Raw genomic sequence first — 22827 nt, forward strand, 5'->3', positions numbered from 1 at the left:
TTTTATGTTTGGGGCTGAGTGAAGAGGCTTTATTGAACATTTCAAAGTTGCTTCTGTACATATTCTTCACAGAGCAGCTTACTTTAATAAGCTGGATCTAATAATGTCACAGTTCATGTTGAGAGGTGCTATGCATAAGTCAGTTTGAAAATTAAAACAATGCAGCAGGGACCTGCATTCTATAAAACTGGGGACCGATACGCAGAGCTAAATGAAATAGTGTAGGGTGCAAGCTTTTCCTTCAGCTACTGAAAACTCTGAGGTCTTCAAACACTGGTGAGACTACCTGCGTGCACTTCAGAGGGTGAAGTGAGACACTGAAAGGCTGACTCAAAGCTGCTGCTCACACGGTGTGTCCAGCCAAGCTCCTGGTTAGACCGAGATGAGTTTTCTCAGGGAAAGGAGTGGAGTCCCGGCTGCTGCTGCTGGGATGTTGCTAGACACGAGTCCATGGGCGCCCGGAGCTGACATCCCCGGGGAATGTGACAGCACCTCCTTTCTGCCCTCTGTACCTGGGGCACAGAATCAGTCCTGACACTGTACACGGCTGTTCTAGGAGGGAAAACAGCAAGATTCCTCTGACCAAGACTCAGAGCTTCAGGAAGCAGGGCCCAGCGGCAGGAAAGCTACCAAGACCCTTACACTGAGACACTGCACTGAGTGTATGTATGTGTGAGAGAGTTGGGTGGGCTACAAAGGGAAGGGGTGTGTGTGCGTGCACGTGCTCTCACACTGAGACACTGTGCTGTGTGTGTGTCTGAATGTGTGTGAGTGTGAGAGACAGGAGGACTACAGAGGGAAGGTGCCCTGAGGTCTAGGGAAGCTTGCTGCCATCCTGCTGGTCATGGCCAGTCTGGGGCTGTCTCTGCTGCAGGGCAAGGCTTCCTCCCAACAGAAGCTACAGCAGAAGACACAGCTTCCCTTCAACACGAAGGCTACAGAAGCACCATGAACTTTCAGGTAGAACTGAGACGGTATCTCTCCAGCCTCCGAGGGCATGTGTGTGAGCTCCGGTTCCAGCCTGGCAAGACAGGAGCACCAGAGACACCCCCAGAGGCACCCACGGGCCTTCAAGGAGGGCGTTCCCAAGCCTGCTACCTCACCGCCGAGTAGGGCAGGTCACGTGCACATTCTCACACTGGCCAGTCCTCCCGCCGGACATCTCTGGTCTGGAGAAGAGTCTGTGTGAGCACCCACCTTCCTAAGGAAACACCCACACCGGTACCCACGCCCCTCCAGGGCAGCATCACACACGCACCACCCCCACAGCCATGTGCCCAGAGCGGGTGCCCACATGGCTGGCCTGTGTCCCAGGACGCTTGTTGTCCCTCCAGCGGGGGCCGCATCCCTGCCGGGCACTGCACCCCGTCCCAGGTGCCGACAGGGAACAGAGCATCCAGGCCATGCCACTGCTGCTGGGATACGGGCAACCTTCCCAAGACAGGTTACGAGAAGGGGAATCAGACACCCCGAAAGTTGTGCTACAAACGTCCCTGCTGTATCTCAGCAGGAACCCTTCTCTAACCATCTGAACTGGGTTAGTAGCATTTTCAGTACTTCAAGGCTGACACCTGGTGAGTCGAGATGCCCCAAGTTTAGGACACTTTCTCTGTGTCAGACTCAGATGGTTATTTCCTAACGAGGCTCATCTAACACACGCACTCTCTTTGGAAGTCACAGCACAGAATCTCACACTCAGAAGAACTCATCAGCAACTCAAGGCCAGGAGTGACATCTCCATCAAAAGGCACTAATGTGGTGCTAACCCAACTGTGGAGAGGACAGCCATTTACAGCCCAAGGTGAACAAAGCAGGCAAATCAGCATCTCTGTGAACAGATGCCACCTGTGCATCCCAGGACTCAAGTGTCCGCGTGTCTGTGCGTCCAGGAAGACCAGGGCAGCACTGCAGCCATGCATCTGGGGGCTGTGGAGAAACTCCAGTGAGCAAACATGCACACATGGATCCCAAATAAGGAGGCCTGACAGCTCGCCATCCACCAAGAAGGTTTTCCGCCCTTCCCACAGGCCTCACCACCTCCTGCCACACTGCACAAAGGGTGCAGATGACACGTGCAGCTGCGCATGTACCCGCAGCCAGGTCACGATTCACTGCCTTCTGATCCTTTCTCTCCACCTCAGTTCCTGCTCTGCTTCTTGGAGCCCCACTCGTACCCTGGGGCGCACTCCTCAGGAGGCCCCTCGGTCGTCCAGGGGCTTGTCACTCCCCACCCTGCAGGTAGTTCTTGGGAGAGAGGTCATCATCCACATGGGGCTTGGCCTTCCTCCTCCTCATCTGCTTCCTCAGGTCAGCCACGTGCTCTGGCCATAGGGGGCCCATGCTCCCGTGCCCTTGCTCTCTCCTCCTCTTGTACTCCAAGATCTGCTTGTTGAGTGCCTCGTGGTCAATCCCACACAGGTTCAAGTGTGCAGCAGGGCCCAGGGTATCACTTGGCGAAGCCGCGTCCAGGGCCTCGGGGTTGCTGGGGGAGAAGGGGACAAATATCACATGGCGTGCACACACTCCGTTAGCGCCCTGCCCACACACTGCGCCACCACCTCTCTAATGGAACTGTGGAGCCAGCACCAAGCGGGCTTTGGTCCAGCATTCTCCAGTCCAGCACTGCTTGACCAGCACCCCCGGAGCCTGTATGTGGCTCAGGCTACCATGCTCCTGATGCAGACATTCTGGGCTGACATCAAGTGTATTTTCTCCACTTAAACATGGCTAGTGCACTAGGCTAGTTAAACAGAATCATGGGGAGGTGGTCTTTAGTTACCTGATGAACCAAAAGAGAAGACAAGTATATTCCGAAGGCAAAACCAGCGCAATCCTCTCAAAACCCCGATTTGGCCACAGCACATCCCTCACTCTCAGATCTGGAAGGGCTCCACACGCACAGGCTAGGCGCTCCACCTGCCTTGCCCAGGTATGCTCCTCACTGAGCTGGAACTGGGGACTCACTGACACTCAGGGCTTCTGCCCTAGCTCAGGGCTCCAAGTGTTGCCCCCCACCCCCTGGTAGGCTGGCTCCTGTAGGCCCTGGCCCCCGAGGCCCTGACGGTGCCCAAGTGATGCTCACATGGCTGATCTAAGGACACAGGCTAGACACCCAGTGTAGCTGTTCCCTCACCTGGAACGGGCACCCCTCCACACCCCAAATCCTCACGTCACCTTCTCAGAGGCCTACCCTGATGTTCACTGCTTCCTAGCAAAATGCAGGCTCCAAAGACACTGCCATTTGTTCACAGCATTCCCTAAGCATTAGAACAGGCCTGCTGGGAGCAGGCACTCAACATAAATGCACAAGGGAACGGAGAGGATGAGCTGCAACCACCAGCACTCAGTGTCCAGGCCCCAGCACTTCCGGTGGGCCTGGAAGCCCTCCTGACAGCCTCCCCAAGGTGCTGGGTAATTGGCCAGGCTGCCACTGTGGCCTGCCATAGGCCAACACTGGGTTGGGCCTCAGGCCAAAACCCTAGGGCATAAAGCAAGGCCCACCCCCCCTACACTGGGCTGGGGGCAGGCAGGACTGTGCAGCGGCTGTGGAAACCAGCAAGTCCATAGCTGTGTGTGCCCAAATCAAAAACATACGTCCACATGTTACCACCTGAAATCACTTTGCACAAAGTCTTCTTTTTCATCCTGGGGCCCAAAATCAGCAATTGCCAGTAGCCGATCAATCTGAAACAGAACAGATAGTGGGTTACCAGAGAGCTGTGCTTCTCTACTGCCTGCACCCGAGCAGGGCGCCGGCAGACTGCGAGAGTCAGGCGGCCCAGAGCCATGGCAACATCAGGGCTCCACCGCATGACATGGCTCCGTCCGCTGATGCTGCCCACGCCCTCTATCTTAGTTACACTTGCTCTGATAATGAACCAAGTCTTCTCAAAAAACTATACTTAAAGCATGTAAATGTTAGTCAAATTTACAAAGGAACCAGTTAAATATTAGTTGAATTACTAACACTTACTGGTTTCTAATGAGGTTCTGTAAAACGCTTCAATTTTGCCACAGAATTTGCTTGGGGGAAAGAACCCCCCAGTGTGGCTATGTGGGAGTCACAAAGCCCGGCATTTGACTCCAGCTCTGCAGGGTGTGAGGGGCCAAGGCTGGAGATGTACTCTGCTCCTCAGCAGGGCCCAGCGAGGTCCCCCTACCTTCACCTGTCTGCTCTGATGCCGCCAGGTCCTCCCACCGGGGCTGTGTACTGAGACCTGACCTCCCACTTCAGTACAAGCCCAGCCAGCCTGACCCACAACCGGGTCCCGACATCCACATGAAGTCATCACCAACAAGTGATGCTATTGAAACCACAAAGATAGAATAGGCAGAACTGGAGATGAGTCAGTCCACAGAAAACCCAGGAACAGGATGATGATGCTACATTGAGGACAAACTGGGCTCCTCGAGTTGAAACTGGGAGTTAAGTCACACTCCTGATGGCCAACAGTGCTGAGCATCTGAGTGTGCACACTGGCAGAACCACCAGGAATTAGCACCCTGAGTGTGAGCACTGGCAGGACCATCAGTACTGAGCACCTCTGCAAGTGAGCACTAGTAGTACCAGCAGTGCTAAGCACCCCTGAGTATGCACACGGGCAGTACCACCAGTGCAGACCACCCAAAGTGTGCACACTAGCAGTACTATCAGTGCTGAGCACCCCTGAGTGTGCGCAAGAGCAGTACTATCAGTATTGAGCACCCCTGAGTGTGCGCACTGGCAGAACCACCAGTACTGAGCACCCCTGAGTGTGCGCACTGGCAGTACCACCAGTACTGAGCACCTCTGAGTGTGCACACTGGCAGTACTATCAATATTGAGCACCTCTGAGTGTGTGCATGAGCAGCACTATCAGTATTGAGCACCCCTGAATGTGCACACTGGCAGTACTATCAGTATTAAACAATCCTGAGTGTGCACACTGGCAGAACCACCAGTGCCGAGCACCCGAGTGTGCGCACTGGCAGTACTATCAGTGCTGAGCACCCCTGAGTGTGTGCATGAGCAGTACTATCAGTATTGAGCACCCCTAAGTGTGTGCATTGGCAGTACTATCAGTATTGAGCAACCCTGAGTGCACACTGGCAGTACCACCAGTGCAGACCACCCAAAGTGTGCACACTGGCAGCACTATCAGTGCTGAGCACCCCTGAGTGTGTGCACGAGCAGTACTATCAGTATCGAGCACCCCCGAGTGTGCACACTAGCAGTACTATCAGTGCTGAGCACCCCTGAGTGTGTGCATGAGCAGTACTATCAGTATTGAGCACCCCTGAGTGTGTGCACTGGCAGTACTATCAGTATCGAGCACTCCTGAGGGTGCAAACTGGCAGAACCACCAGTACTGAGCACCCTTGAGTGTGCACACTAGCAGTACTACCAATATTGAGCACCTCTGAGTGTGTGCACTGGCAGTACTATCAATATTGAGCACCTCTGAGTGTGCGCATTGGCAGTACTATCAGTATTGAGTACCTGAGTGTGCACACTGGCAGCACTATCAGTGCTGAGCACCCCTGAGTGTGTGCACGAGCAGTACTATCAGTATTGAGCACCCCCGAGTGTGCACACTGGCAGTACTATCAGTGCTGAGCACCTCAGAGTGTGTGCACTGGCAGTACTAGTAGTTTTGCTGAACTACCTAGGCTTCAGTTTGGACACAGCTGATGACCCAGCCTCTTTCAGACATCCAGACCTTGACCTGAAGACTGCATTCTATCCAGAGAACGCAAAGTAAGCTGTTCAAACTGGAGCAGTAGCAACTATTTGCAACTTTTGTTGCAACCAATATTAGACAGAAATAAACAGACTAACAGAAGACTTCAAGTTTCATCCAGAACTAATTTCAAATTTCTGCTCTATCCAAGCTGCTTACCAATGGATGATTTTAAGTTTTAAAAATGTACAGAGTCTGAAAAACTCTGCTCTGACTTAGCCAGGAGAAGCAGTGACCATGCCCAAATCAGAAACCTACTCTGGTCCAGCCCTTACTCCTAACTACAGTGAGACAGAGTGCTGGACGACGCGGCCAGCCATGGCCTGACCTTCCCTTGGCGGCTCCACGTGCAGGACCCGCCATCATCATGTGGCCTGTGTCCGACCCTTCAGCACTTCCCTTGGGCTCATGTGGGAGGACAGACAGGCCTGAAGTGGACAAAAGGCCCCCTGGAGACACAAGCATACAGGTGAGAGCATACCCTCCCTCCAGTGACTTTTCTGGAAGGGAACCCACACAGTCAGGGAGCACCGTGCAGCCATGAAATCTTCCTCCACAGAGAGTGGGATGAGTCATGGTTCAGCGAGAGCAGGGCGCCCACCCTCTGGGACAGGCTGGGCTCCTCCCACAGCCCTGCACGGGGACTCCTGCTGAGGGTCTGCACACCCCAGCCCAAACCCCAACTGGGCTGACCAGCAGCTCTGCATCTTCACTCCTGCTCCCCTTCTAGCGAGGAAACCACACACCCACGAGGCCATTATCCAAATAATGTTTCCAGTATAGGCTGTATGATGAAAAATGAGAGACCACAATGTACGACTGGATCTTTTTTGCTCTGTGGACCTACGCACTACCTAGTCTTACAGTGAATACGCCACCGAACTATCCTGCAACGCTGCTGGTTTCTTCAGTGAACCTGTGAAAGGTGTAAGACACCTTAATAACCACCAAGGAACTACCACCAGATGAAAAATGCACGTATGTTAACAGGTTTTTAACCTCTAAAACCTGTACTTAAATCAAGGAAAACAACTATGAAACAATGACAGTTCCAGGACAGAACATAAGTGTGTCAGCCTTGATGGTGTAAAGTAACCACAGACAGATTGAAACCCAGGGAAGCAAGAGGAGGCAGCAAGCTCAGAGGGCAGCTCTGAGTGTGTCCCATTTATGAACCGAGAGACGGGGCTGCAGTTTTTGAGTGTGATACTCAAACTACAACTACGGGGAGTTGTAGTTTTGAGAGTGATACTGACGAGCATCAAAATATTAAAGCTATGCGATGTGGCTTCCTCTGGGGAACCAGGCTGAGGACAGGGGCACAGGAGGCCTACTTTTCATTTGTACCTTTCCAGATATTACCTTTTAAAATCTGTACACAGTATTCTTTTGAATATTTAAAACTTAAATGTAAAACCTTATGCATACAAAAGTTGACACAGTAAAGAGGCAATTATGTAAAAGCCTTACCTCCATCATAGCTGCATATTTTTTGTCCTGAACAAACACTATGGGCGGCACGTTCCTCAGGGTCTGCTGGGACATCAGAAGGTGCCTGGACAGAAAAGAAGGTTTGAGCAGTTGAGGTGACATCTGGCGGAGGGGTACCAGAAACAGAAATGTCATCTCACAAAGAGGTGAGACGTGAGTTCTGTTTATCTCAGTATTCAAAGATGAAAAGTCTTCCTTAGCCAACGGCCACATTTCAACAGGGATATAAAATGCATCATCACAACTCTTTTTAATTCTCTAAATGCAACTTTTGAGATCCTTATCAACAGTCTGATGTGAACTTGGGATGGCCTGCCGGGCATCACCGCCAGCGTCCTGTCCCTCCATTCACGGTCACCACTAGTGGCTCCACAGAAGGGTGGCTGCCAGCCCACCACCACCAGACACCAGACACAGAAAACACTGCTGGGACACACGAGCACAGCTGCTCGGTGACAGAACTGGTACACAGTCATGCGGAGACCTTTACACTGAAGCCTGGTGATCCCAAGAGGTGGGAAACAGTCTGTTCAACTGACTTTTCTGACTGCTGCTGCTGCTTAGTCACTTCAGTCATGTCCGACTATGTGCGACCCCATGGTCTGTAGCCCGCCAGGCTCGTCTATCCATGGGATTCTCCAGGCAAGAATACTGGAGTGGGTTGCCATGCCCTCCTCCAGGGGATCTTCCTGACTCAGGGATTGAACCCATGTCTCCGGCATTGCAGGTGATTCTTTACCACTGAGCCACCAAGGAAGCCCCACTTTTCTGATTACCTAAAAGCTAATCAAAAACAATGCTGTTATCTCAACACTCGTTGGAAATGTCTCATTTTCTTGTTTCTGTTAAATGTAAAAATTGAGAGTGACTGACCACTCTGTGATGGCCGGCTTCAGAGACCGACACTGTGCGGGATGCAGAGCGGCTGAAGCAGGCACACAGGAGAACACCAGACCTGCAGGATTCTGCTCTCAGCATCTACCCCCGCCTTCTGGAAAGGAAGCGTGGGGCTTCCCTGGGGCCCAAGGGTCAAGAACCCGGGGATACAGGTTCAATCCCTGGTCCAGGAAGAGCCCACACCCCATGGGGCAACTAAACCCGTGAGCCCCAACTACGGAGCCTGTGCTCCAGAGCCCATGCTTTGTGACGAGAGACTTGCCCCCGCTCCCCGCAACTGGAGAAAGCCCGTGTGCAGCATCGAAGACCCAGAGCAGCCAAAAATATATAAAACTTTAAAAAGGAATGCGGAAGCCTGCTATACAGTGGAGGCAGGAGGCCCAGGGAGAAAGAAGAGAAGCAGGAGAGAGAAAACCCAGTTCTGAGGTTTTCTCCGTTTTAAAGACTGAGGAGAAAACTGAGTAACTTTTTTCCTACCACCCAGCTCAGTGGTTCTCAAAATTTTTGGTCTCAGAACCCCCACTATACTCTTAACAATTACTGAGGACACCACAGACCTTTTGTTTATGTGGGTTACATCAATCAATATTTAACACATTAGAAAGTGAAGCTGAATGGGGAAGGAGGCGGGAGGGGGGTTCAGGATGGGGAACACATGTACACCCATGGCTGATTCACATGAATGTACGGCAAAAACCAACACAACATTGTAAAGTAATTAGCCGCCAATTAAAATTAAAAAAAAAAAAGAAAGTGAAGCTGAAAAATGTAAAAATATGTATTCATTAATTCATTTAAAGTAGCAGCTGTATTTTATTTTATTTTATTTTATTTTTATTTTTTATTTTTTTCTTTTTTTTTTTCTTTTTTTTTTCAGCTGTATTTTAAATGAGATTATTAAGAAGAGTGACACTGCTTACATGGTTTCAAATTTCTTTAAAACCCAGCATAATGGAAGGCAGCTAGATTCTCACCTCTGTGTCTGCATTCAACCTGTCCTACTATTTTGCTTAAAAAGAACAGGGAAATGTGAGCTCACAGATCTGTAACTGAAAAAGGAACAGCATGTAAACAGCCCTTCAAGAAAGTGTCGACGTTCTCTGATGCTACACGCAATCTCAACAAAAGTAGTTTATCTAAGGCTGCAATGTAGAATCTAAAACCAGATGGATGTACATGTCACTCTCTGTACATTAAAATCTTGTGATCCTCTTGCCCTCTGAATTGACCTTTCCCCATTGGTGATTTTGTAACATCACACATTGGTATTTTTCTGACAATACTGATTTACCAAGTTACACAGATTTTCAGAATGATGATGCACTTTACAATATATCATCTCCAATCTCATCACAAGGGTCTTATGAACTGCAAAGCTGTCAAACTCATGGTAGTGGGTACAGTTCAATTCAGTTCAGTCGCTCAGTCGTGTCTGACTCTTTGCAACCCCATGAATCGCAGCACGCCAGGCCTCCCTGTCCATCACCAACTCCCGGAGTCTACCCAAACCCATGTCCATTGAGTCGGTGATGCCATCCAGCCATCTCATCCTCTGTCATCCCCTTCTCCTCCTGCCTCCAATCCTTCCCAGGCTTTCTAAAATTTTCATTTTCACTGAAAGCTTTATCACTGGTAACAAACATGGTCAGTTGTTTTCTTGAAGTGACAAGTTCACTTTACTCACTTTGGAGAAAATGTCTGTCAAATACCTACATCTTAATAACCCTAGTTGGTTCACTTGTTCTTCCAAGTGAAAAATGTGTATTTTGGGTCACAATCAGCAACCACAGTATTTTTCCAAGACAACCACCAGGACTTCATCCACACTTTTCAACACAGATACTAAAAACATGTGCCCAAGGGTCAAGATTTAATAAAGGGAGTAACTGCTGCTTATTCACCAAGGGTATTCTTAATGAAGCTGGCAGCTGATTACCGTGAGTACATGCTGACGCCACAGTGATGACCAGGACATGCTCAGTGCAAACGTACACACACCAAGAAAAGAAAACCACACCTCACCACGAAGACAGCTCTAATCTCATGAACATCCCCCAACAAATGACCTCGGGGGTCCCCAGGGACCCAGGACCCACTGAGGGAACCAGTGACCTGGCTTGTGGCTTATATGAAGATGTGAATTCTGCTCTGAAATTCAAGAAAATGCTTCCCAAATTTTCCTTAAAAGAAAAAATGGTGAACACACCAGCCGGCAGACAGGGTCAGGCGGACGGCTCACCTCATGTGTGCAGCGCTCCTCCGCAGGACAGCTTCCGTGTGTGCGTTCTGAGCCTCAGAGAGGGTCGCCCTCCAGAAGACACGGCAGGCAGAGAAGTCTGAAGTCAGAGAGACCTGAGCCCCCCACCCCCACCCCAAATCACTGTCAGTTCACCTGGGCTCGTGTGGACAGAGGGTGTCAGGAGAGAGGCACTAACCCAAGGGCAGTCCTGGCTTCAACCCCAGCACTAGCGCCCAGCGCCAGGGCCCCAGGCCCACGCCGCCCCCAGCGCACCTGACCTGACTCCAGCCCCCACCCCGGAAGCGCCCCAGTGCGCTCTGCCCTCCCTGGGGTGAACCCACTCCACCCTGAGGGTGCAGACAGCAGGAGCCAGCTCCCCATCCTTGCCCTGAGGGGAAGGCACACAGGCCACCCCTCATCTGACCCAGGTCTTCCTCTGATGGCCTGCCTCACCCCAGGCAGAGCACCGGGCGTTGTCTGTGCCTGCCCCCCACTCCTTCCTCCTGACACCTCAAGGCACACACTGAGCCTCCCTCCTGCCTCTTCCAAGCACCAGGCACCGAAGGGGCACGAGGCCCCGTGGCTACCTTGCAGAGCTCCACGTTCAGGTCGCACAGCTCCTGGCTCACTTCAGGGGTGCCCAGCAAGTCTGTGAGTGCTTTGTAGAGGAGACCGTTCAGGGCCCTCAGACGCACCTGGTCTTCCTTCCGGGTTCTCCGAGAGGTGCTCTTCGTCAGGAACTCCAACTGGGATGACCTGTGGGTCTCCATCAAGAAGAAAGGCCAACATTACACAAAGGCCAACATGACACCTGTACGTGAACCTTACTGACAACAAGGGTCACCCTCAGCCACCTTAGCTTTCATGAAGATATACTTCATTTTACAAACCTGGACCCGTCTAGATTTTACCTAGCATCCCTTCAAAATTAAAACTATGGCCAAGTACATACTTTTTTCCAAAAAAACTCTTACTGAAATGTAATCCACATACCATAAAATTCTCCCTCTTAAAAACTACAATTCAGCGGTTTCCAGTATCAGTTCAGTTGCTCAGTTGTGTCTGACTCTTTGCAACCCCTATGAACTGCAGCACGCCAAGCTTCCCTGTCCACCACCAACTCCTCGACCTTACTCAAACATCGAGTCGGTGATGCCATCCAACCATCTCATCCTCTGTCATCCCCTTCTCCTCCTGCCTTCAGTCTTTCCCAGCATCAGGGTCTTTTCCAATGAGTCAGTCCTTCACATGGCCAAAGTATTGGAGCTTCAGCTTCAGTCCTTTCAATTAATACTCAGGACTGATTTCCTTTAGGATTGACTGGTTTGATCTCCTTGCAGTCCGAGGGACTCTCAAGGGTCTTCTCCAACACCACAGTTCAAAAGCATCAATTCTTCAGTGCTCAGCTTTCTTTACAGTCCAACTCTCACATCCATACACGACTACTGGAAAAACCATAGCTTTGACTAGACAGACCTTTGTTGACAAAGTAATGTCTGGTTTTTAATATGCTGTCTAGGTTTGTCATAGCTTCTCTTCCAAGGAGCAAGCATCTTTTAATTTCATGGCTGCAGTCACCATCTGCAGTGATTTTGGAGCCACCCAAAATAAAGTCTGTCACTGTTTCCATTGTTTCCCCATCTATTTGCCATGAAGTGATGGGACCGGCTGCCGTGATCTTTTTTTGAATGTTGAGCTTTAAGCCAACTTTTCCCCTCTCCTCTTTCACTTTCATCAAGAGGCTCTTTAGTTACTCTTTGCTTTCTGCCATAAGGGTGGTGTCATCTGCATATTTGAGGTTATTGATATTTCTCCTAGCAATCTTGATTCCAGCTTGTGCTTCATCCAGCCTAGCATTTCGCATGAACTACTCTGCATATAAGGTAAATAAGCAAGGTGACAATATACAGCCTTGATGTACTCCTTTCCCAATATGGAACCAGTTTGTCATTCCATGTCCAGTTCTAACTGTTGCTTCTGACATGCATGCAGATTTCTCAGCAGGCAGGTAAGGTGGTCCCATCTCTTTAAGAATTTTTCACAGTTTGTTGGGATCCACACAGCCAAAGGCTTTAGTGTACTCAGTGAAGCAGTAGGTTTCTAGTATACACAGTGTATTTTTTTCTAAAAGGAACCATTCATTACATACACTTCCACGATACACATACAATGTATTTCAAAGATACTGCAGGTTCCTTCCAGACTATCACAATAAAGCAGATATCATAATACAGTGAGTCACACGAATTTTCTGGATTCCCGATGCATATAAGTTATGTCTGCACTATAGTGCAGGCTAGTAAGTGTGCAGCAGTAATATATCTAAAGACAATGTACACGCCTTAACTGAAAACACTTTATTGCTAAAACATGCTGACGCTGACCTGCCAAAGCAGGGATACCACAGACCTCAATCCGTAAAAAACACTGTATGTCGGAAACACAACACAAGGAGTGCCTGCATACCTACACATAGCTGTGTTACACACACACACGCAACACAAGGAGTGCCTGCATACCTACACATAGCTGTGTTACACACACACACGCAACACAAGGAGTGCCTGCATACCTACACATAGCTGTGTTACACACACACACGCAACCCAAGGAGTGCCTGCATACCTACACATAGCTGTGTTACACACACACACGCAACCCAAGGAGTGCCTGCATACCTACACATACCTGTGTTACACACACACACAACACAAGGAGTGCCTGCATACCTACACATACCTGTGTTATACACACACACACACAACCCGAATGGACATCACCATGTTAGAATCTGATAACAGATACGACATTCTGGAAAACTGTGGTGTAATTTTTTTAAAGGTCAAATCCCCACGTTAGCAGGCTCACCCCTCCAGAGCCTGCTCCCTCCCGTACTGATGCTGAGGGACCACAGGCTGGAGTGCTGCCTGGGGCAGGGCCTCCTGCCCTCTGAGATCCCAAAGTGCTTGTCACTGCTCCTCCTACTTACCAGGTGAGAGCCCAAGGAAGGACCTTCATACCAGAACTTCTTCCTGTGGGAGAAAGTGAGAACTCTGCTGGATACAATGGCAAATTGGGTAACAAACAGTTACAAATGCTAACCGCAGGTTATATCATAGCTGTTTCTAAAGGGCTAAGCCTGGACGTACAGATTAAGTTCCTGGGGTTCTAAAAGGTTTAGATATCCACCTGACAGCAGTATGGGTTTTCGGGGAGAGACAGAAGGCAGTTTTAATTCAGCTCTAAGTTTTAGCTAAAGTCTACTTCTCGTCCCAAAGATGGAGAAAGGGGATCTTAAAAACACACCTACCAAGCGCATGACAGCACTGTCCTGCTCAACAAAGCTGCTATCTGGGATCTGGTTAACAACTGACACCGTCACACAGCGACAGCTAAGTGAACAGAAGGCAGATGGGAGAGCCAGGCTCCTGACTGCTGCAGACAAGCAAGGCAAGAGGGTGAGGACCATCCGGGCATGAGCAGATTAGAGATGGAGGTCAGCAGGAACTCAAGTTCCACTTTTTACAGCTACAGGTGGTGACATGGAGAAACATTTATAGATAAGCATACATACTTGGCTTAACTGGAACACATACTGCTTTCACTTTGTCAGCTGAAAGGGTATAAAAGAAAAATACCCCAGTAGCAATACATACTCAGCTCCAAATCATGGTTCTGATGCCAGTGTCCAGTGAAGGAACCAGAGCTCCTTGGAGAAGTGGCTGGTTCTAGCGCTGAGGCATTCTGTAGTGCCATAAAGTAAAGAAGTGCTAATAAATTTCTTTAAATGTAAAAACTACTTTAAGAGTTTCCCTGATGGTCTACTGGTTAAAAATCCGCCTGCCAACAAAGGGGACACGGGTTTGATCCCTGATCCTGGAAGATGCCACATGCCACAGACCAACTAAGCTACTGAACCCACACGTCCTAGAGCCTGTGCCCTGCAATGAGAAGTTGCTCACTGCAGCTAGAGAGTAGCCCCCTCTCCCCACAACTAGAGAAAGCCTGTGGGCAGCAACAAAGACCCAGCAGAGCCAATAAATAAATAAATAAAATAAAATAAATAAAAACTACTTCAAAACCCCTAACAATGAGGTATGTCAAAGGAACACAGGAGCCACCTGAAAGAGCTACCAATGGTCAAAGTTGGAACAACTGGAGCAAAATTAAGTAGTAATGGGTTCTAACCCATGGGTGCATACTGATAGGAATTAAACAAATGGAGAAAAAGAGACACATCAAAAGTCTCAATAATTCATGAGCCTAACTCACACTACTTCTTAGGTGTGAGCGGCATACAGTGACTTCCCAGCAAAGGCAACAGTATGGAATCAGAGCGGGAAAGGTAACTTTACAGTGGATAAACTCCACAGACACAAAGGACCCCAGTCAGTGATCAAGACCAACGTCAACAGGGATAAACCATGTTGATATCATGTATGTGTTCATATGATGTCACGATGTGATAAAAACGTCACTTTGCATGTATCGTCTTCCCCTCGAACCAAAACCCCAGTGTAATCAAGAGAAAAACAGCACACCAGTACCAACAGAGAGGCATTCTACAAATACCTAACCAGTGCTCCTCAAACTGTGGAGGTCATCAAGCACCAACAGTTTGGAGAAACTGACACCGTGAAAAGGAACCTAAAAAGATGTCCCTGGATAGGATACTGGAACAGAAAAAGGACAGGGGAAAACAAAGGAAAGGTGCAAAAGCTCTGAGTTTAGTTAATAATAATGTTATCAATGCTGGTTCATCCATTGTAACCCATATGTAACCAATATGAGATTAATACAGGGGAAATTGTGCTCATATGGGAACTCTACTCATCTTTGCCAATCTAAAACTTTTTAAAACTGTATTAAAACAGAACATATACATATACATACATACACTTACACACATCTACAATAGACTCAAAATGATATGGAAATTAACATAATTTATTATACTTACCTCTTATCACAACAAAACCTATCCTGATTATTTTTTTTTCCCTCAAATTAACCTCACAGAGAAAGCATTAATGTGGAAAGGCAATTCTTACGTGTTTTTATTTCCCTGTGATGAAACCGCTCTCCCGAAAAAATGCTTCTAATAACAAGAATCACCATCCCTCAGTGTCTGTAAGGAACTGGTTCCAAGACCCCACAAACACCAAAACTCGAGGATGCCCAACGCCTTGTGTTTGCTCATCAACTCTGCGCATCCTCCCGGACACACCAAGTCATCGCTAGGTTACTTATCATACCTAATACCATGTAAATGCTACCAAAACAGCTGCCAGCAAGGCAAGCTCAGGTTGTGTTTTTTAGAACTTCGTGGAACTTCTAAACATTTTCAATCCAAAGTTGGTTGAATCCGACAATTTGGAACCTCGGACCACGGTGGAATACAAACATCATTTTGCTTTAAAAGTTCACTTTGCTTTCAGCAAACTTAAAATCATCACAACTGTATGAAAGTACAGAAAAAAGGCTGGGTGGAAAAACTGCAAACGGCAGCCGTGACGGGTGGGCTTTCACACGCGGAGACTGCGCTCACAGACTTGGCTACGCGCTCGGGCGCCAGCTAGCGCCCAGGCGGAGCCCGACCCTTGGCAGGACCCCACCCGGGCCACAGCCCCAACGCCCTCCACCCCACTCGGCAACATTACTTGGTTTTCGAAGCAAATTTCTTGAGCAGGTTCTTGCCACAGGACACAGGCGAGCTGTGCAGACCTCGGGCACCGCTCAGGAGCCCCAAGTGGAGCCATGGTCGCCCCCTGAGAACGGCCCACATGTTTGCTCAGCGACTGCGGACAAATGGCGACGCTAGGAGGGGCGACGGTGACGAGGAGACGTGGGGCGGGGCAAAGCCAGACCGGGCGACCTTTGCGGGGAGACGTGGGCAAGAAGACAAACGCGGCAAAGCTACGTTGCCAAGGACGTGGAGCGGAGGGAAGCGGGCCGGGGCGACTGTGGGGCGGGGCTACGTTTGCGTGACGTGAGCAGGGTGACGTTGCCAAGGAGATGTAAAGCGGAGAAACGCTGAGCGGGGCTGTGTGCAGGGTAGGATACGTAGACGGGGCGTGGGTGTCGGGGGGGTACCGTTGCCAAGGAGACGGGCTGAGGAGCGCGCGGGGCGGAGCGAAGTGTAGGCGGGGCTATATTGACGAGGAGTCGGCGGGGCGTCGTTGCCAAGGAGACACGCAGGCGAGCGACGCTGGGCGGGGTAACGTTGACTGTGACGTGTCGTGAAGCGAAATTGAAGGTGAGACGTGGGGCGGGGCGAAGCGAGACGGGACGATGTATCAGTTCAGTTCAGTCGCTCAGTCGTGTCCGACTCTTTGCGACCCCATGAACTGCAGCACGCCAGGCCTCCCTGTCCATCACCAACTCCCGGAGTTTACCCAAACCCATGTCCATCGAGTCGGCGATGCCATCCAACCATCTCATCCTCTGTCGTCCCCTTCTCCTCCTGCCCCCAATCCTTCCCAGCATTAGGGTCTTTTTCAATGAGTCAACTCTTCGCATGAGGTGGCCAAAGTATTGGAGTTTCAGCTTCAACATCAGTCCTTCCAATGAACACCCAGGACTGATTTCCTTTAGGATGGATTGATTGGATCTCCTTGCAGTCCAAGGGACTCTCAAGAGTCTTCTCCAACACCACAGTTCAAAAGCTTCAATTCTGCGGCGCTCAGCTTTCTTCATCGTCCAACTCTCACATCCATACATGACCACTGGAAAAACCATAGCCTTGACTAGACGGACTTTTGTTGGCAAAGTAATGTCTCTGCTTTTAAATATGCCATCTAGGTTGGCCATAACCTTCCTTCCAAGGAGTAAGTGTCTTTTAACTTCATGGCTGCAATAGGGCGGGGCTATATAGACGAGGGCGTAGCCGGCCGACGTTGCCAAGGAGACGTGGAGCGTCGCCACTCGGGTGGGGCGACGTAAGGCCTTGAGGCGACGTGGGGCGGGAAGACGCGTTAGGGGACCCTGTGATGCGGTTCTGGGCCAAGTGCCGGGCATGCTGGGAGTCGCCGGGAAACTGTGGGCGGGGCGAAAGGGTGCGGCGGTATCTGGGGATGCGTAGATGGGCCCTGAGGCGGCCGAGCGCAGGCACGTGCGGGGAGGGGCGAGCCTGCGCGTGAGCAGGGGTGTGAGGACACGTCGTTAGCGGGGTGGGCCGGGCCGGGCCGGGCCGGGGCTGGGCGGGGCGCCCGAGGGTGGGGCCAGATATTGAGGTGCTGAGCGGAGCGCCACGACGTAACCTGAGGAGCGGGGGCGGGACTTCAGGATGTGCTGGGTGCCGGCGAGCTACGACCCCGCCGCTCTTCCATCGAGTGCCACGTTAGCTAGGATTCGCTGCTGGGGAAGCGCGCAAAACACCCAGAGGCGGAGACTGCAGAGCGAGGAATACATTTTATGCAAAAGCACGGAGCTAACAGAGACGGGGGCGTTGCAACTCCCTTGCTACTGAACACCAAATGAAGAGCAGGGAAGTAAGGTCTGTCCTCACTAGATGGCTTAAATGAAAAGCCGGCGTCCTGGAGCAGAGCTCCTGCTGCTGGCACAACTGGGAAGGACCAAGTTCCTTCCTCTCTATGCTACTAATTCGTTTGCTCATTTCCTGTGACACCTGCTCGTCAGTTTACGTGGAGGGGAAAAACAGCTTCCAAATTCCTGCAGAAAGGAGGCATCCTCATCTCAGACACCTCTTCAAGGTCACCCCGGGTAATTCCGCACTAGGCACTCTCTCCCCGCTCCTTTGCTCCCGCTCAGCACAGACCTCCTGGCACTGTTTGGTCTTCTCTTCTACTAGTAAGTAAACCCTTGAGTGGGGACTTAGTACATAGAAGGTGCCCAATTATCCTTTTTTTGAATGATTGAAACAATAGTTCCCTCTTACAGTGGCCTTGAGGATGAGGTGAGCATGTGAGAAAAGCATTTAGCAAACTTTCAACAGGTGATAAGTATTATGACTAGTCCTTAAGTTTTTCATCTAAGTAATATTAATGCAATCTATATAATGGACTCATACATAAAGTATACAGAAGTGTTTCTTTCCCATTTACTCTGCTGTTTCCATCCCACTGAACTCTTAACTCACATAAATCATTTAAGCAGCACTTCGTTAGGAATAGGAAGACCACTGAGAGAAGCCAGGATGCTTTCAACCAAATTTTCTATTATCTGTCGTCTTGCTTGATGAGTTGCACTTCCAATGTGAGGTGTCAGAGTGACGTTCTTCAACTCCAATAAAGGATGATCTCTGAAATACAGATTAATGGAGGAAAACAGAGTCATTTGGTTTCTTGACTTCATATTCTGGTTTCACATCCCCAGTCTGAGATGGGGAAGGCTGTGGGAGGCCTCATGGTGTACTGAGATGATACCTCTAGATGATCACTGCTCATCTAACCATGGTTTGGGTGACCCAACATTACTGGATGTAAAATAACATATCCTAACTGCACCCAGGCCATTAGTTCACAATTGCAGAACATGCGTGATGGGTTAAATGACAGTGACCCGCAAGATAAGAAAGGGCCTTAGGGTGCTGATTCAGGCATGATGGGACAAGATGAATGCACCTTTAATGGGAATGGCATTCAGAGGGAAAAGATTTCTTAACTAGGATTAGCAGGTTAGAGCGAGCTCTCTTCCAGTAAGAAGGCAAAAAATGGGAGACAGCCTGGAAAGATAAGGTTTTAGTGAAGTGGGTCAGGCAGACTCAAGCATAATGATGGATAATATTAGAACTCAGGATTGGAAAAGTGCTGTCACCTGGCCCAACAGAGCCTGTTTAATACAGACAGAGGCCAAAGTAGCCACGTGGCAGTGATCCCCCCCACATACAATAGCTACTGAGTCTCAAGGGGCACACACTTGGGAATCTTAAGGACCCCAAACCTATGGAAGTTCTCTACAGGCACCTGTAATTTACGCCAATGCAGTGCAACCACCCTCACCTCCAAGACTGGCTGAAGTAAGACGTATCGTGTGGTACAGTTAGCAGGGATAGGACTATTCTGAAAAACACTTGTCTTCCCCCTATGAAGCAGGTGGGCCCTACTATATAACAGCACACAATGGCAAACAGTCTCGGTACGAGGGTGTGAGACAGGGCGACGCTTTGTCCCAACTGACGTGGAGCCCAACACCTGCCCATAAGAATATCTGAATGTATAGGCAAGAGACATTTGTGTTAAGAAGGCATAGCAAATACCTCTGCAATTGTTATTGACTTATGTAATTAAACTGCATTGTACCATGAATATATAGCAATATGCTGTAACACTGGCACTGTTGGCAAGATTTAACTACCTCATGAAAGTAAGTCAGATGATAATAGTGACACTGATGATCAATGGGACATGACTGGCCTGAGGAATTACTGGATTTCGCTAAATATCACCTAACTTTATATACTAAATAGTGCTACATGAGTTCATCATAACATACAAATAGTGGTAGATGAAGAGGTTGAGGGCAACAAGTAATCAAAAAAATACAAAAATACAATGGGTAAGTTGTTTCTTTAAATCTTATCCCTGCCCCACAGTGACTCCTTCAAATGTTAGGCATAGTCTAAGAGCAATACTATTGCTGAACCTGTCATATAAATACTGTAATAAATGTAGATACTCCAATAAATATCATTTTGCTGTGAAACAGCCTAGGCCAAGGGTCTTGTAGTCCATGGGGTCGCAGAGACCCCACACATCCATAACTGAGCGACTGAACTGAACTGAAGGGCCACAGGGGTGGCCTGTGTAATAAAGAATTAACTCAGCAGGCAGGTTGGGAGTTCTTGAATCCTGCACATTCCAAAGACAAGGCTGGCCTCTGACTGGCCTATGGGAGATAACCTATGAGCCCTTCAGATATACTGCCTGGTAAGGGTGTCTGATCCTTGGGGTCTTGGACAAAGCCAGAGAGTTGTTGCTAGTGGTTTAATTTGTGGTGAACGCCTGTTGTTTGCCTAGAGCTCTTGGCCAGTCTGTGTCAGTTTGACCCCTGTAGGGGCTGGGGTCTAAGAAGTCAGTGTCGGACAAGTGGGTGCTCCACGCCCACATGACTGAGCCCAGACACAAGGCTTGGTGAGCTTCCTGGGTGGAAGTACCTAATGCGTGCTATCACGCATCACTGCTGGAGGTGTAGGCACTGTGCACCCAACTCTGCTGGGAGGACAAGCTTGGGTCTCCTGGACTCCATTTGAGAAGGTTTCTGCCTTTGCTGCTTTTAAACTTATGTCTTTTCACTGTAATAAACTGCGAGTATAAAAGCTTTTCTGCGTTCTGCAGGTCATTCCAGCCAATCATTAAAACTGAAGGTAGTCTTGGGGACCCCTGGCAGTACTGGCAAATGAAACTTTTTAAAATAATTTGTAGTAAATCCTTTTGTAAAGTAAAGAATACTTATGTAGTATGACTAAATAACCCCAGATTTCCTACTTTTTTTTTCCACAGTGAGCAGAATCAAAATGTCTCCCTGAAAAACAAAGATGAAAACTCAAACATATCTGATAAGTATCTTGGCAAAAGAGCTTTAACAAAAATGATTTCATGTGGGACACTGGGAGTACATCACCTGTTAGGATAAATTAAGCTTTCAGATATAACACTGGTATTTGCCCTGTGACTTGTGAGAAAAAGCTCTTTTAGCAGGTTAGTCAACAGGGGTGATCACATGACTTCTCAGTTTTTAGTAAGTTGGCAACTGTCTAAAATATTCATGCTTCTTTATTTATATTGAAATTCTTTTTTTATTCTAGATCAGTGGCTCTCTTCTAAAGAGCCTCTTGATGAAAATGAAAGAGGAGAGTGAAAAAGTTGGCTTAACATCCAAAAAACTAAGCTCATGACATCCAGTCCCATCACTTCATGGCAAACAGGTGGGGAAACAATGGAAACAGTGTCAGACTTTATTTTCTTGGGCTCCAAAACCACTGCAGATGGTGACTGCAGCCATGAAATTAAAAGACGCTTACTCCTTGGAAGAAAAGCTATGACTAACCTAGACAGCATATTAAAAAGCAGAGACATTACTTTGCCAACAAAGGTCCGTCTAGTCAAAGCTATGGTGTTTCCAGTAGTTGTGTATGGATGTGAGAGCTGGACCATAAAGAAAGCTAAGTGCCAAAGAATTGATGCTTTTGAAATATGGTGTTGGAGAAGACTCTTAAGAGTCCTTTGGACTGCAAGGAGATCAAACCAGTCAATCCTAAAGGAAAACAGTCCTGAATAATCATTGGAAGGACTGATGATGAAGCTGAAACTCCAATACTTTGGCCACTGATGTAAAGAACTGACTCATTGGAAAAGACCCTGATGCTGGGAAAGACTGAAGGCAGGAGGAGGATGGGATGACAGAGGATGAGGTGGTTGGATGGCATCACCAATTCGATGTTTCAATAAGCTCGAGGAGCTGGTGGTGGACAGGGAAGCTTGGCGTGCTGCAGTTCATGGGGGTTGCAAAGAGTCGGACATGACTGAGTGACTGAACTGAGTGGCTTGCTTACTTGCCCTTTACACTCTTAAAAATTGAGAACCCCAGAGAACATGTGTTTATGAGGATTATGTCTATCAACATTTATTGTATTAGAAATTAAAACTGAAAACAATGTAATACACTTCATTAACTGTCTGAGTGATGATGTCATCACACATTCTGAGGTCTCCGGGAAACCCTGCTGTGCTCTTGTGAGAAAACATGAGTGGAAATGAACAACTGCTTATGCATCAGGAAAACAGGTCTGATGTGGAAACTTCTGTCTCCTTCTAGATAGGATGCTGTCTGATTCATGAATTATTAAATGAAGCCAATTAGACCTTTAAAAAGAAACATAGTTTTGAGTTCATAGACCCCTTAAAATGGTCTCCAGACCACATTTTGAGAAACTGTTCTCAATAAATCATTGTTTTTCTCAGAAATGTCTAATTTCTAAATCTTGATAAATTAGATATCAAATTTGGTCAAAACATTCATCTGACAGTAATTTGCTTACTGGATGGAAATCAAAGTTAGGAATAGCTGGTTTAACAAATGACAGCATCAAGATTCAAAATAAGTAAGAGAATCAAGACGCCAGTCCCACTAGGCTGAATCACATGGTCAAAACATACAAGCAAATGAAATTAAATGGAAATAAATGTTAAATTCCACACATATACTTAAAAAAAAAACTTGAGAGAATAACAATTTCAACTTTAGCTGACTAAAAAACTTAATGAGTTAAGGCGCAGTGAGGCTGTGAGGAAACACGCTGCTCACACAACCTCTGGGTAACTCCTCCGCAGGGGTCAGGCCGCAACCTGAATACTATGCAGTCCCCAGCAGCGTATCTTCAAAGGACTGGAAAGCAATAAGGACAAAGTGTCTGGAAATGACATCATTTAGGTTACAAGTGAAGAATATGAAGATATTTAGCCTCAAAAAATGGAGAAGGCAATGGCACCCCACTCCAGTACTCTTGCCTGGAAAATCCTG

The 22827-nt window shown here is 48.5% G+C and overlaps 2 protein-coding genes and 1 long non-coding RNA gene across 10 annotated transcripts in view; 1 reads left to right on the top strand and 2 right to left on the bottom strand.

Moving 5' to 3' along the window:
• Positions 1 to 18607, bottom strand: RBFA (ribosome binding factor A). Of its 5 annotated transcripts, none has more exons than XM_081563100.1 (8): positions 16008 to 16160; positions 13337 to 13379; positions 11043 to 11111; positions 10348 to 10460; positions 7191 to 7275; positions 3611 to 3684; positions 2175 to 2482; positions 1 to 1926 (listed from the first exon to the last, which is right to left on the bottom strand). In XM_081563100.1, exons 1-7 carry the CDS (start codon positions 16130 to 16132, stop codon positions 2221 to 2223), a joined length of 771 nt encoding a protein of 256 aa, XP_081419226.1. In that variant the 5' UTR covers positions 16133 to 16160; the 3' UTR covers positions 1 to 1926; positions 2175 to 2220. The 5 variants fall into 5 exon arrangements, with proteins under 5 accessions (XP_081419226.1, XP_081419224.1, XP_081419227.1 ...); XM_081563098.1 differs by having other exon boundaries at positions 10935 to 11111; XM_081563101.1 differs by lacking the exon at positions 16008 to 16160 and adding an exon at positions 18446 to 18607 and having other exon boundaries at positions 1 to 2482; positions 10935 to 11111.
• On the top strand, positions 17609 to 21975 carry LOC145534803 (uncharacterized). Its single transcript, XR_014075001.1, has 2 exons — positions 17609 to 18156; positions 21113 to 21975. It is a non-coding gene; the product is annotated as an uncharacterized LOC145534803 (long non-coding RNA).
• The window catches only part of LOC145534795 (putative 2-ketogluconate reductase), a 23825-nt gene continuing 19392 nt past the window's right edge, over positions 18395 to 22827 (bottom strand). For all 4 annotated transcript variants that reach the window (XM_081563096.1, XM_081563093.1, XM_081563095.1 and 1 more), the window contains one exon: positions 18395 to 18607. In XM_081563096.1, coding sequence (XP_081419222.1) covers positions 18451 to 18607 — 157 coding nt within the window. In that variant the 3' untranslated portion in view covers positions 18395 to 18450. The remainder of the gene's footprint in view (positions 18608 to 22827) is intronic.

Source organism: Giraffa tippelskirchi, chromosome 14 (assembly GCF_054371585.1).
Source record: "Giraffa tippelskirchi isolate mGirTip1 chromosome 14, T2T-mGirTip1v1.2.pri, whole genome shotgun sequence".
Taxonomy (NCBI): Eukaryota; Metazoa; Chordata; class Mammalia; order Artiodactyla; family Giraffidae; genus Giraffa; species Giraffa tippelskirchi.

Excerpts from the sequence above, each read along its gene's own strand:
- RBFA (XM_081563098.1), bottom strand. The coding sequence starts at position 16,132 with ATGTGGGCCGTTCTCAGGGGGCGACCATGGCTCCACTTGGGGCTCCTG. Across the intron at positions 10,461-10,934 it reads TGAACGTGGAGCTCTGCAAG|GTCTCTCTGACTTCAGACTT; the intron begins GTAGCCACGGGG and ends TGGGGGGCTCAG. Across the intron at positions 7,276-10,347 it reads AGGAGCGCTGCACACATGAG|GCACCTTCTGATGTCCCAGC; the intron begins GTGAGCCGTCCG and ends TTTTCTGTCCAG.